This window comes from Lampetra planeri, chromosome 26, assembly GCF_965212315.1.
Source record: "Lampetra planeri chromosome 26, kcLamPlan1.2.h2, whole genome shotgun sequence".
NCBI classification, from domain to species: domain Eukaryota; kingdom Metazoa; phylum Chordata; class Hyperoartia; order Petromyzontiformes; family Petromyzontidae; genus Lampetra; species Lampetra planeri.
In genome coordinates this window covers 9590336-9603075 of record NC_136132.1, presented here as the reverse complement: position 1 = coordinate 9603075, position 12740 = coordinate 9590336, and the positions used below count along the sequence as shown (strand labels likewise).

At 43.3% G+C, this 12740-nt stretch overlaps 1 protein-coding gene across 2 annotated transcripts in view; it reads right to left on the bottom strand.

The window, feature by feature from the left end:
- Nucleotides 1-12740, bottom strand: part of LOC144727705 (copine-2-like) — a 62254-nt gene that overhangs the window by 37154 nt on the left and 12360 nt on the right. For both annotated transcript variants that reach the window (XM_078606734.1, XM_078606735.1), the window contains exons 2-6: nucleotides 8406-8554; nucleotides 7177-7356; nucleotides 4766-4840; nucleotides 3188-3259; nucleotides 1655-1738 (exon numbers count right to left, since the gene is read on the bottom strand). In XM_078606734.1, coding sequence (XP_078462860.1) covers nucleotides 1655-1738; nucleotides 3188-3259; nucleotides 4766-4840; nucleotides 7177-7356; nucleotides 8406-8549 — 555 coding nt within the window. In that variant the 5' untranslated portion in view covers nucleotides 8550-8554. The remainder of the gene's footprint in view (nucleotides 1-1654; nucleotides 1739-3187; nucleotides 3260-4765; nucleotides 4841-7176; nucleotides 7357-8405; nucleotides 8555-12740) is intronic.

Genomic DNA, 12740 nt, shown 5'->3' with positions numbered 1-12740 from the left:
ACAGAAACTAAACATGGGTGAGTCTGGATAGTGTTTGTAATGGGTGACCCTAATGTAAAATCCATTGTTCTACTGCAGTTCTATGCTCCCATGTCAATGGTCCCCAGCTTCATCAACCCCAACTGACCAGCGTGCAAAAATCGTGTTGAAGTATGGTCAAAAAGTCCCCACGACCAACTGCATTTATGAGACCATATATAGTTATGTTGTTAAATATATAAATGTATGGGTTAATTCTATGTGTGAAAATAGGTTTTCCCCTTTTTTCTGGCAACAAACAGGTGTTAAGATGTTAGAACACCAAACTGAAACCTTTTACAAGGTATCATGTCTGCATTAACCACAATACTTGTGGTCAGAATGCCAACAAAAAACATACTCTGATAATATATGCATTGTCTTTGAAACTGATTGGTCCACACCAGAGACAGCTTTCTTTTGAGCCGAGTCTCAAAACGGTGTTAGACAAAAGGCGTACAGCACAAAGACAAGCATTATCAGTGTAATGAGATATAATTCAATGTGTTTTCCGGTCTGCACTAATTTTTTATATTGTGATGGGCGTTCTTGTCATTTACATATTTGAATAATCGAGACCATCCAGAAGTACATTTATAAAGGGCTGTATATTATTATTAATATTATACGGTGACTATTACATGAAACCGTGACAATCAGGTTAATGGTGTGAGAAACACGGTACAAGCGAGAGTGGACAAACGAGATGGTAAAAACGAGGCAAAAAATAATCAACTCTCAAATCAAATTTAGCGATTTTACCAAATCGCTCGGGGAGGCAAACAGTTTCATTGCCAGTAAGGAGCAATCAGTCTCATTGACTGGACCGCTCAATGAAAATAATGTGCTTGACTGGTCACTAGCGACTACTCAATTCAAATGACTGGAGTCACTAATCAGTGGCAATGATTCGACTGACTGTCCACTCGTTACCAGCCCATCTCAACGATTTAATTGGTCGATGCCAATGATCAGCACGGCTGGTCAGCAGTAACTGGATTTAAATGTCAGAATTTTTTTTTTTTAAGTGCTCATGGCTAAAATGAGAGTTAAACCGTCTCATCACTACCACTTCTGAAGCGATAGTGTCATCACCACCGCTTCAGACAGACCGCCATGAGCACGTTCATCATCACGCTCGGCTCTTGGCAACCTCCGCTTTGTCTGTAGCTCTGACATCGCTGACTTCTATGAGCATCGATCCCTCCGCGTGAATAAGGGGTATTTATGGTTTGGCCAATCACGTGACTTGTTTGAGGGGACGAGGGGTGTGCCCAGAGGAGAGGCGTCGTTAGAGCACAGCTGGAGTGGGCACCGAGCCACGTGTCGGGAGTGTGGGCGGAAGGTGGTGCTCGCAAAGCACAACACATCCTGGTGGCTATTTATGGCTGGGCCAGGGAGACTAAAGGCCCCCTAAATAGATAGGTGCCGATTGGGGGAAGCACGGCGTATGTGACGTTCACCGGGTTTTAAGCAAGACACATTCGAGTGGTGAAAGCTGGTGATAAGGGACTCACAAAAGATGGCAATGAATTTCAGGACAACAGCACTGCTGATTACTATAATGGTGACGTTCGTGATCACGATAATGCCAAAATAAAGAATGCAGGAATTAAGTAATATGACAAACACTCACTTCGGTTCTGTGCACCAGCATCCAGGTGCCATCAGGGCTCTGCTTGTAAATCTCAAGATATGGGTCTGATTTTCCAAAGAGGTCCTGCCAGAAAGACACACAGGACAATGGTAAACAAGAATCAGGGGCTTGACACAACACGTTTTTTAGGCGAGGAAATGCAGGCACCATCCCGATTGAAACCCAAATTACCCGGACCATACAAAAAACCCCAAGCCCATCTCATGTTCAAATACAGATAGAATGCTAGATTGATTACATTTTGCCCGACAATCTACACAATGAGATTCACATGATTGTACTGACAAAAAAAGAATAGTTCATATTCTCCATGTACGCCGTATAATGTACGCTTCGTCTGACTCCCTGTTATCTAAACTAGCACGGCTCTTGTCCTAAGCCGCCCCCATCCCTCCATCCTCCATAATCCTCAGCACACCAGTTACTCTTCCAATTACCGCTAGTAGCCTAGGTGCCTTCACTCCCGTCACAGTAACTGAAGTATTGATTTCTGATTTAAATAGCTTGCTCACTTCGCCTTCCTTGTAACAGATATGAAAGAAAAAAACCCTCTATATTCCTAGTCTGGCCAAGCAACAAAGTCGCAGGAACCAACATTAATGTATTTATCTAGACATAAAATCCCTTTTGTTGACCACCTGTCAAGGTTAGTGCATAAACAGTACAATCTCACTCAGGGGAACAGCCCGCCACTGTAACTAATGAACATGAAAACACCTCTGAACATTTATATAGTGGAGGGGGGAGTGAAAACAGTTATTCTGTAATCACGATCGTATAAATCATTAAGCATCGGTATCGTTGTGCCAAAAATCGTAGTATAGTGAGAGCTTTCTCGAGCAATACCGCACACCAACAGAAACCATCCCTGCAACACCAAACCAGCAGCCTCAGTCAATCAACTGAACGAGTGTTCAATAATGGATCACCTTTACCAACGTTCAAAGTGAGTGAGAATGTGTTTATTAAAATAAAACGATTTCACTGCAGTTTCCATCAGGGGCTTTTGAAGTTGGGTTTAATAATCCTTCTGCTAGAAGTCCGAGCTACGTGTGGCTTTCAAGCTGCCAGAAAATGTTTAGCATTTTTTTTATGATAAAGAGGGTTCACTTGTGAAACCAAATAATAACAAGAATATTATTTTAAAAAGCCAACTCTGTGGGAGGCTGAATAAGCGGCGCAACATAACAAGGCCCCTGTGAGCATGCCTGCTCAAAGGTCGGAGATAACAACCACAATGAGCATTATTGTTCGCAATCCGTGTGATTGCGCTGCAGTGGGCGTCTGCGTCATGCATAAAGGAGACATGTCTGCAGTTGAAAAGAAAACAAATAAAGAGCGAAAAAAAGCGCCGGACCACCTGACACATAGATGCAGCGGGTAATTTCGTCGCCCTGCTTTTAATGGGCATGTGGAGATGTGGACACACGGGGCCCACGATCAAGCCTCGTGCATCGAGCCTCACGGAGCGAGTGGCGATAGCGGCTTGACGTGCTCGTATCTCACACGTACCATTTTGTCCAGCTTGCGCCCCGCCATGCTGAGGGTGATTATTCTGTTGTCCGTGATTTCCTCGGCCGATATCTGGGATGCGGCACACACACACAGTCGAACACGCTTAGACAAACGAACTGAGTTACTCGTTCCCTCTCTCCTCCTAACTGCCCCATACAGGCACAGCTCTACTACAATCCTCATGAGGAATATATGCATTCTAATGGTGCTTGAAGCCATTGCAGATGCTCCAGATCAAAGGGGCAATTAGGGTACAGAGACAATCACTCTCCTATTCCATTTTCTTATCAGGAATCTACTATATATATCCAGAATTCTAAATGTAGTAGAAATAAAGATGAGCAGTTCCTCTGTATGACGTACAACAGAAACCTGACCACATCAACTGAAGACAATAAAATGTTTGATAAAATAGGTGTAATTTTCATCCCACGCTAGAAAGGAGTGTGAAATTGAAGGGTTCACACTGTAACGAGCGGCATTCTCACTTTAACCGCTGCCACGGCCGGCTGTGACCCGTTCTAGCTGACTATGACCTCACGCATAACATGTCTATTTCCATGCACCACGCCCGCCATCATCTGATATAACCCTATTATATTACATGCATTTGTATAAATCCATCTAGCAAGCAACATTTGATTGAGAGGGTTGACTCAGTGGAAATAAAAACACGTGATTTATTGGATACAATTTTGACTTAAAGCTTTCGTGACTGCAGGAATTCATATTCTTGGGTCTTTCGGTAAAGTCACATAGATAGGTTCAAAGAAAATAACCAAAAATAACAGAAAACTACTACATTTAGACCGCTTGTGTTGCGATTGAAACGTCGTAGTTTTCTGTTATTTTTTATTATTTTCTTTGCACCTATATACGTGACTTTACCGAAAGACCCAATAATTATTGGACACATATATGCAACACACTGCTATGCTGTTTAAAATTAAATACACACGTGTACACGATGCAGTACATTTAAAATATGTGAGCCTGACAGCTGCAACTGATTGCTGGTCGAGACACATCAAGTCACCCTGTTCACCCAGCATATAATCGCGATGGGGATTGCTGAAAAAATTACTGTAAATTCTTATTCTTGAAACCAAAAGTCCGATTTTTGCAAGGGGTCAGCTGCTTGCAGTTTATTTCTCCATGTCCTTCTATTCGTGACTTTTCTCTAAGTCACATCCACTGTCCCAATATCTCATTCCACCACATCCCTCCATCTCACCCTACTTCTTCTCACTTGCACCGGCATCTCTATTCTAATTCTTCTCATTGCATGTTCTCAACGCATGCACAAACTATGCAAAATTCGTATCAACTTTGAATTGGAGACTGTTAATTAAGAAAATAAGTCAAGAACATTTAAATCTAAGAATGTGCCTTTCAGTCACAGGTTTCGTATCTTCAGTATTTAGCAGCTGGAAGATGTCGCCATTAAAGGAGATGACACTGCGCTCAGCCTGAGAACCTGTGCGTCTGCCCATGACTCCACAGGGACCCCGTTCCAAGGGATGGAGGACAGCCGTGTAAACCCAGAGTGAAAGCGGCGCAGGGCACTTGCCATACCGTGATCGTGCCTCGGCCAGCAGGTCTGTCATCTTGCATCAGCAGTGGACGTGTCAACGTTCTGTGCGATACTATCTGAAAAGACAAAACCCCACTCCCCAACATCAATTCAAGGGTATATACAAAGACAAAGATTCCCCACTGTAGCCATACAGACTGTTGGAGCAGGTTCTGATAGCGAGGAACTATTTAGGCCAGCATGGCATGTGAAGAGGGTGGGTGGCCAGCACCATGCCCGACCGCCTTTGTCTCCCCAGTGCTGATGTTTGCATACCGAACCAGGTACTCATTTAGGGATGAGTTCATCGACAGGAGGCCCAGGACCGGTTCAAATATTCGGAACCGATGTTCGCCATGAGCGGGAATTGAACTCAGGGCATTGGGTTCGTAAAGCAATGCGCTAACCAATATACGAACGCTCCCCACTCTTTCTCCCCAGTGTATGTGCACACACATAAACGTACAAACACACACATGTGCGCATGTGTTTGTGCAGCCACGGTACGCTCTTATAAGTGGCCCCATTCAATGAGTAAAAACCAAAAGCCGGTTGATTATCATTTTCATTCGAAATGCAAAATTGTGGAAGAGCACATCAATCGCGCTTTGTAATCGAGGTGACGTGGTGGCCATGGTGACGTGCGCTGTCACTGCACAGATGTCCCAGTTCTGATCCTCTCTAATTCTGTGGGGAACAAACTGCGACTAAACAACGATTTTCTTTTATGTCACCAACTGAATGGGCAACGAGGCACCAAAAAGATCAAATTTGCTGCGATAAAATATTCACGTTCGCTGTATAATAGGCAACAGTCTTGATGCACACAAGCGCCAAATAATGATGCACAATTAACCAGCGGATGATAGTTGGCGTACACTCACTGCTTTAATGTTTGAGGTGAAACAGAAAATTTGAGTGTGACTCGCAGTGCCACTAAATACATACATGTTGAGATTGTGCAAAGCCACAATGCTGCCACACTTAATATGTAGTCAAGGTAAAGGAGAATATGGAATTAAGGTGTGCCATTATTTTAGGAGATGTAGAGAAAGGAACGCGACACGGTGTGTTCCTGAAAAAATAAGTTCCACCAAAGCGTTAGTGCACTTAGAATTTTAAATAGTTGTTTCAAACGAGCTTCGAGTAAGCCAAGCCATCGTCACTTCAAAGTGTGTGATTTTTGCTCTCGCAGTTCAGCCCCTGCGTAAGTCGGGAACAAATGACAAATAAAGGAATGAATCCTCGCAAGCAACCGTGCTAATTTCCTTAAAACTAGGCCCGCTATTATAATTATTAGGCAGTGATGTATACATTAAACGGTGATCACGAATACATCTTATATAAACATGTACGTATTCATGCATTCAAAATACTCGCACTTAACACGCATACCCGCACTGCAAACATAGCATTGAAACTCGCACTGAGTGGGCATCAAAGCAAATTATAGCTTTAAAATTCAAAGGCAATCTGACCAACTGGTACTGGTATCGTGCCCTGTCAGAGCAAACACCACCAACACTTTCAACAAGAAAGAAATGTATACGAGAAAAATAAAAAAACACTGGCAGTTGTATTTGTCTTAACATCTGACTGAAAGCGCAAAAAATATATTCTAACCCGACGCCTCTATTAAGGCTGTGTCATGGCGGATGCCAGAACACGGCTGTTAAGGGAAACCATTCAACAGGTTTGAGGCGTGCTTCACTCAGCTAAATAATGCACGCAGAGACCCCCTGCAGCGAAACACACTCGCGAATCCTCATAAAACGCGGCCGCTCACGCAAACAACTCAACCCCTGTAAAAATCATCAGCCAAGCAACATTTGGCAGCCAAGGCCAGTCGATTGCAGCCATGCCAACCATTGCTCGTTGCCAGGAAAAAACAGGGAAGGTGGCAGAGAAAAAAACATCGTGCAAAATAAAACCAAAACCATGAACTCAAAGAGCAGACAAGAGCTGCCAAAGCTGGCCTCCAACCAAAATCACTCCCAACACACCCAATCTTGTTGGATCTCAGAAGCGGAGCAGGGATGGGTCTGGTTAGTGTTTAGATGCGTGACAACCAATGCATACCACATGTTGTAGGCATGGGGTTTCTAGGTGGTGGTCAGGAGATAGTCGTACAGTGATGGGCACAGTTCTAGCATAGATTTAACAAATTGCATCATCATGTTTATTGAATATATCTGTGTTATCCCTTCGTACTTGTGGGTTTCTCCAGTAGTCTGCTTTCTTTCCACATGAAGCCAAACACAAATTCATGGAAATGGACAAAAATCCCAATTCATGGAAATGGACAATTCATGGAAATGGACAAAAAGCCCTTCTTCAAAGTAAGCCATAACACACAGTGAGGCTCTTCTACATTATTAAAGGGCATTATAATTCATATTAGTATTATCATCACCTGCCCCAGGGTGCTGGTAATCTCGCCCAGGAAGTCGTGGTCGACCAGCTTGGCGGAGGGCGCATCCTCATCAAACAGCGCGAACTTGAGCTTCTGCACCTCCTCGAAGCGGTACTCCATGACGAGCTTGCGGGAAAAGTCTGGGCACAGCGTGTTCTTGATGGTCTCGGTGCGTGCCACCTGCCCATTTGCGCATGCAGAGTCACAGCAGAGAGCAGGCATTGCAAATTCTAGATTTGAAGCTTTCGTGACTGCAAGTATTCATACTCGTAGGTTTTTCGGTAAAGCCACGTAGGTACAAAATAAAAAATAATACAAATAATATAAATATAAATAAAATAATAAATCACGACGTTTCGGGGACTTGTGTTGCCTCTGAAACGTCGTGATTTATTATTTCTATTATATATTATTATTTATTTTTTACCTACGTGACTTTACCAAAAAACCGAAGAGTAGGCATTACAAATTTAAAACCTCATCTTCTACCTTTCAGTTTATACGACATCATCAGCATTGTCAAATCCCATCACTGTGAACAAATTGCTTTAAATTGTGCAAAATGTAAAACATATGTTGCGGCAGGATTATTTTTCAAGTGAACTCTACATATTACAAGACAGCAATAAGCATGGCCACGTAAATGTAGATTTCATAGCATTTATTTAATTTTGTATATAATCGTGTATAGTATCATATGGTTATATTCCAAGCTGTACTGCCAAGACACCACGTATTCTACCCACAAACAGTTGCTGTTGGTATCGGTTAAACAGAAGAATGCTGCAGCTAACATTGTCCGTGCCACCATTACTGTGCTGAAAAATATGGCTTAATTTTTTAGGCTTCTGACCCAAACAGTGGTGGGGTGGGGGGGTCCAGAATCAACCATGACTGAAACCAATCAAAACTGCATACATTTGAGACAATTTTCGCTCAAGTAATCTACCGCGGCTCAGGGTGGACCATAAAAAACTCCCTGTGTATGAGAAAGCCATCCAGAAAGAGTAAGACGGTAATATTTTCCATCTCATCTTGCCGGGGCTCCCAAACTTGGCACAGCAGGAGGGCTGGCATGGCTCTGCACCTTGCGGCACACCAAAACACCCACCCGCCCCCCCCTCACTTCTGAACTACACACAGCCACCCGCTGCACTCGCTTGGTGAGGCAGGAAAAACGCTCGCAGAGCGGTTGAGCGAGACGTGTAGTGCTCACAGCCGCTGCTCACCTCCATCCACTGCTTGTCGCACTCGATGAAGAGCACGCAGAAGGGGTCAGACTTGGTGAGCATGTCTCGGTCCAGGAGGCTGCGGCACGAAATGGTGAGCTGAACACGCGACACGCATTGCTGGGGGCCTCCCGAAGCTGCCATGCCTCCTGTACGTGTGCACACACATACACACACACACGTACGCACGTGGGTGTAAATATCAAGACGTAAAACGTCAAGTATACAATTACACACGCCGCATGCACGCACAACTACATCTGCAAAAGTAAACGCATACTCTGCAGGTCATACACTTATATTAAATGTACAGTAAATTCCTAGGCTGTTGGAAACATTTAGTTTTCCGTATTATATCTACAGCAGTACTTTATAGGTAAAAACAGCATGGAAGTAAATCACTGCAAAAACGCGCGCACACACACGAAAGGGCACTTGGGCGTTTGACCTATTGTTTAATGTTAAATAATCCAACTATAATTGGGCAATTCAAATAACGGTTAATAAAAAAAACAGATGCCCTTTCATGTGAACAATATATTAGCTTTACAGCAAGAGGAAAATGGCAGGTCACGGTGCCATGCCCTTTTAATATTTTGCTCAAAGCACAGAACTGCCCCTACTTGTATTTCCAGATACAACTCGTGCCCTCAACGCTGCGAAACGTGGCCACAAAGAACCACAGACATCTCACACACAGACATATTTACATTGAGCCCTCACAATCCCCGAAATGCATCTTACACAAATAACAGTATCTTCGATGCAGGCATAATAATTTAAACCACAAGGAATACAGCGGAAACTTTGCACAAGGAGGGGAAAAAAACACATACCAATCGTGTTTTACAGACGGGTTAAGGATCCATTAACACATAACTTACTTTATTGCACACGCAATCAACAGCACAGTGCACTGGTTCATAACAATTCACCGTTGCTAGGGATGAATGCTAAAAATAAGAATATTCGCTTGTGTGGCTCTCCTAATGCTGTCATCACGTTCTGTGGGAGCGCATGCACAAAGGCAGCAAGACCACTAAAATACATATTCCGATATGCAGGATTTTACTTTCAAGCTCAACAAGTAAGTAATAGATGCTACCGAATGCTTATATATATGGAGCGTATATATATTGCATTGTACCGCATTACATAATTTGCCTGCAAACATAACATTTATTATGCCACACTATGGTCTACACACAGTGAGCACATTGTATATGGACAAAAATGTCAGTCCTTTGTCAATCCACTACTGTGGATGAAGGCACCCCCACACCAGGTCGGTCATGGGTGTTATTTGACCATACTTCCCCAGGCTGCTGAGTGCGGCTTGATGAAGCGGGTGAAGAAACGGTTTAGATATCACTCGTCAACGATATTAGCCGAGGCCGGGAATCGAACTCAGGTGGCCCTGTTCATATTGCAGTGCGCTAATCACTGAGCCACTGCTCCACCTGTATATGCACACATTCATGCTGATTTTATGTACACACAAGGCGGGAGCGTATTTGCGGTGCGCAGCTTGCGGTCAGCGTAAACACCGAGCCACCCACATTCTCAACGCTATCCACTTCTGGTTTTGTGTGCAAGCAGCTGTTAATTCGAATTACACGCACAATCACACCTGGTGCCAAAACACTACAGCGGTGGCACGGGACAATACGGCACTACAGGTGGTACCACGCTTGGAGCAGGAGTGCTTCCTCGAAGGCACGGGCGACTGCAGCAGTCGCGATGGACAAGACCCCACAGGCAAGCGGTGGCGCCTCAACTCGCAACGAGGGCGTAATTTACAGGATGCATCCATGCCTTGGACAACCCAAGAACAAAAAAACAGGGGTCCTAATTAGGATGTAGGGAAAATATCCATTGAAAGATGGGGGGGTAAAAAACGTTGGTCAGGTTTGAGATAGCTGGGTTGTTCAGGAATCAGAGCACAGGGACGGCACCACCGAGTGCTTGGGCTCAAATCCGGGTTTCAGCTGTCCGTGAATAAACCTGGTTCTCAAGTCTGGCAAGCTCACAGTCTCAGCCCGATAAACAATGACTGCACACAAAAAACCCCATCACAGTAAATTAATTTTTTCACTGAATTTGGTTAAATTCTGTTTGACTGACATGGAACAAGCATTCTGTACAGGGGATATAAAATAGTTTCGTGAAGTAATCGTCCTGGGCCAATATCTGACACAGGGCGATGCACTGTTAGCTGCAGAGTTCTGAATGGTAATGTCTTTGCCTCATGACATTAAACCGATGCAACTGCTTGCTCCCACTATTACACGAACAACCAATTGTAGTGTACCCATTTACAGTGTATTGATAGATTTCATTAATTTCATCAGGAAGGGCACAATAACCTGTTAGGCTCTATTTCATGGGTGTCCTTGCAACAATAGAGATGTTATACTGGTGGGTGGACAGGACCGGTGGGGATATAAGAAACTTGTCCATTCTTTGAACTGCCGTGCCGGGAAATTTAACCGACCTCTGGATCGATGCCCACAGCACAATGGGAATTTAACTGGGGAAAAAGGTTTGCGCTTGAGTTAAATTGATTGGCCTCTTTGCTGGGTATGGTCGTGATGTCCTTTGCGATGACATTTGCTGCGATCCACCATTCAAGCCAGATTAGAGCTCTGAAGGGATAGGACTTTGCCAGTTTGGATCTAACCGCTGCTGACTTTTCAGGACACGGGTGCCTACCGGGAGTAATGGCCACATGAAGCAATGTCACTTCGGAGAGTGTCAATAGGCCAATTTACCGTGACTACTGAGGAATGAACGCACTGTTGCATGAGCTGGTCACAACTCTTTATGACTGGCTACAAATGTAGTCACTGTTCAAGAAACAAAAACGGAAATGTAACGGAAATGTAATCAGAGATCACTGTGCGGGTTATCAGAGATTTCAGCACAGGCCTTAAACAATATTTTAACGAGAAAAATCGTACCTGGAAGAATCTAAGCTTGACATTGGTCTCTTATCCACAAAGCCTATTTTCATGTTACCAAATCAGCTTTGCTGAAGCTTTTACAAATTAATATATATCTCACAAATGCGCAAAGGACCACATTCACACCTACATACATTCCATATATTCATACCTATGTAAATCCATGTTGACCCAGGTATCCCCACATGCATCAGCTATCATGAACATGCATTTTGGTAATGCTTTTCCATTGCATTTTGGAGTGTTTATTTTGGGTTATTAAAAATATGATAACAACGACGATAGTTTTGTCAATATTTAGTCTATTTGTGTCACATTTCATAAATAAAATAAAGACGTGACATGTCAATAATAAACAAGTAATGTTACACATCGGTTTATTGTATGGTAGTAGGGTAGTTGCAGTTCTTTAGCGTCAATATGCTAAATTCCTCTCTTGATATGTAAACTCCTTTGTCAAGGCACTCTGCTCCTCCCACCCAGCTTAAAATACGCTGCCAAGCTTAGCAGTGGTCATTGAGACGCTGTCTTTCCGACAGCTCTGTTCTTCACCTGAGGACGGCTGCTTGTGTTGTGGCCGAAACGTCGTGAGAATTTAATTGTATAATGTTTTATTTTATTATTTCCCTTCTATGTGACTTTACCGAAAGAACCAAGAATATGAATCCCTGCAGTTACGAAAGCTTTAAATCGAAAAAGTAATTGTGGCTAACATTGTTTTGGATAATGCCTTTCTTATGCTTGCCAATTTCTGCAATGACACCCGCGAGCATTATAGCTGCTTCTGGTGTTATGCTCCGTCTAGCCTATCGCAACACAATCTTTTCAATTCCTCTCACTGCAATGCCTACACTTGTTTGCAATTCTGAAAGCACCGTTAACAACAGGATTAGGATTAGTACACACGTAACATGCCTGTGTGACATTGAGGTGTGACCATACTATAGACATGGTTTTTCCATTTAAATTTTAATCCCAGGAAAATGTACCAGAGAAACATATTTCCCACTAATCCCAAAAGAAAAGAAAATACTTGGGAAAATGTTTCTTGGTATAAAATTTGCATGAACAACCAGACGCAGGAGGTAACAGAAAGCACAATACTTTCACCAAAGTGCCACTATGAAATTCAGGGGCCACTTTGGACACGAAACACAATGTTAAATTATATAATTTCGCTTCAGTAATTTCTGACAGCGTAAGTCCCCGCATTAAAGAAAATATGCAAAGCTATGTGCCGGTGCAACCAGACTTTCACATTTACCAAAGGCTTATGATGCACGAAGAAAATCACATCAAAACCACCCACATTAAGGACCGATTGCCCATAACACCATCACGCTCTTATGGCTCTATCATTCTTAATAATTTT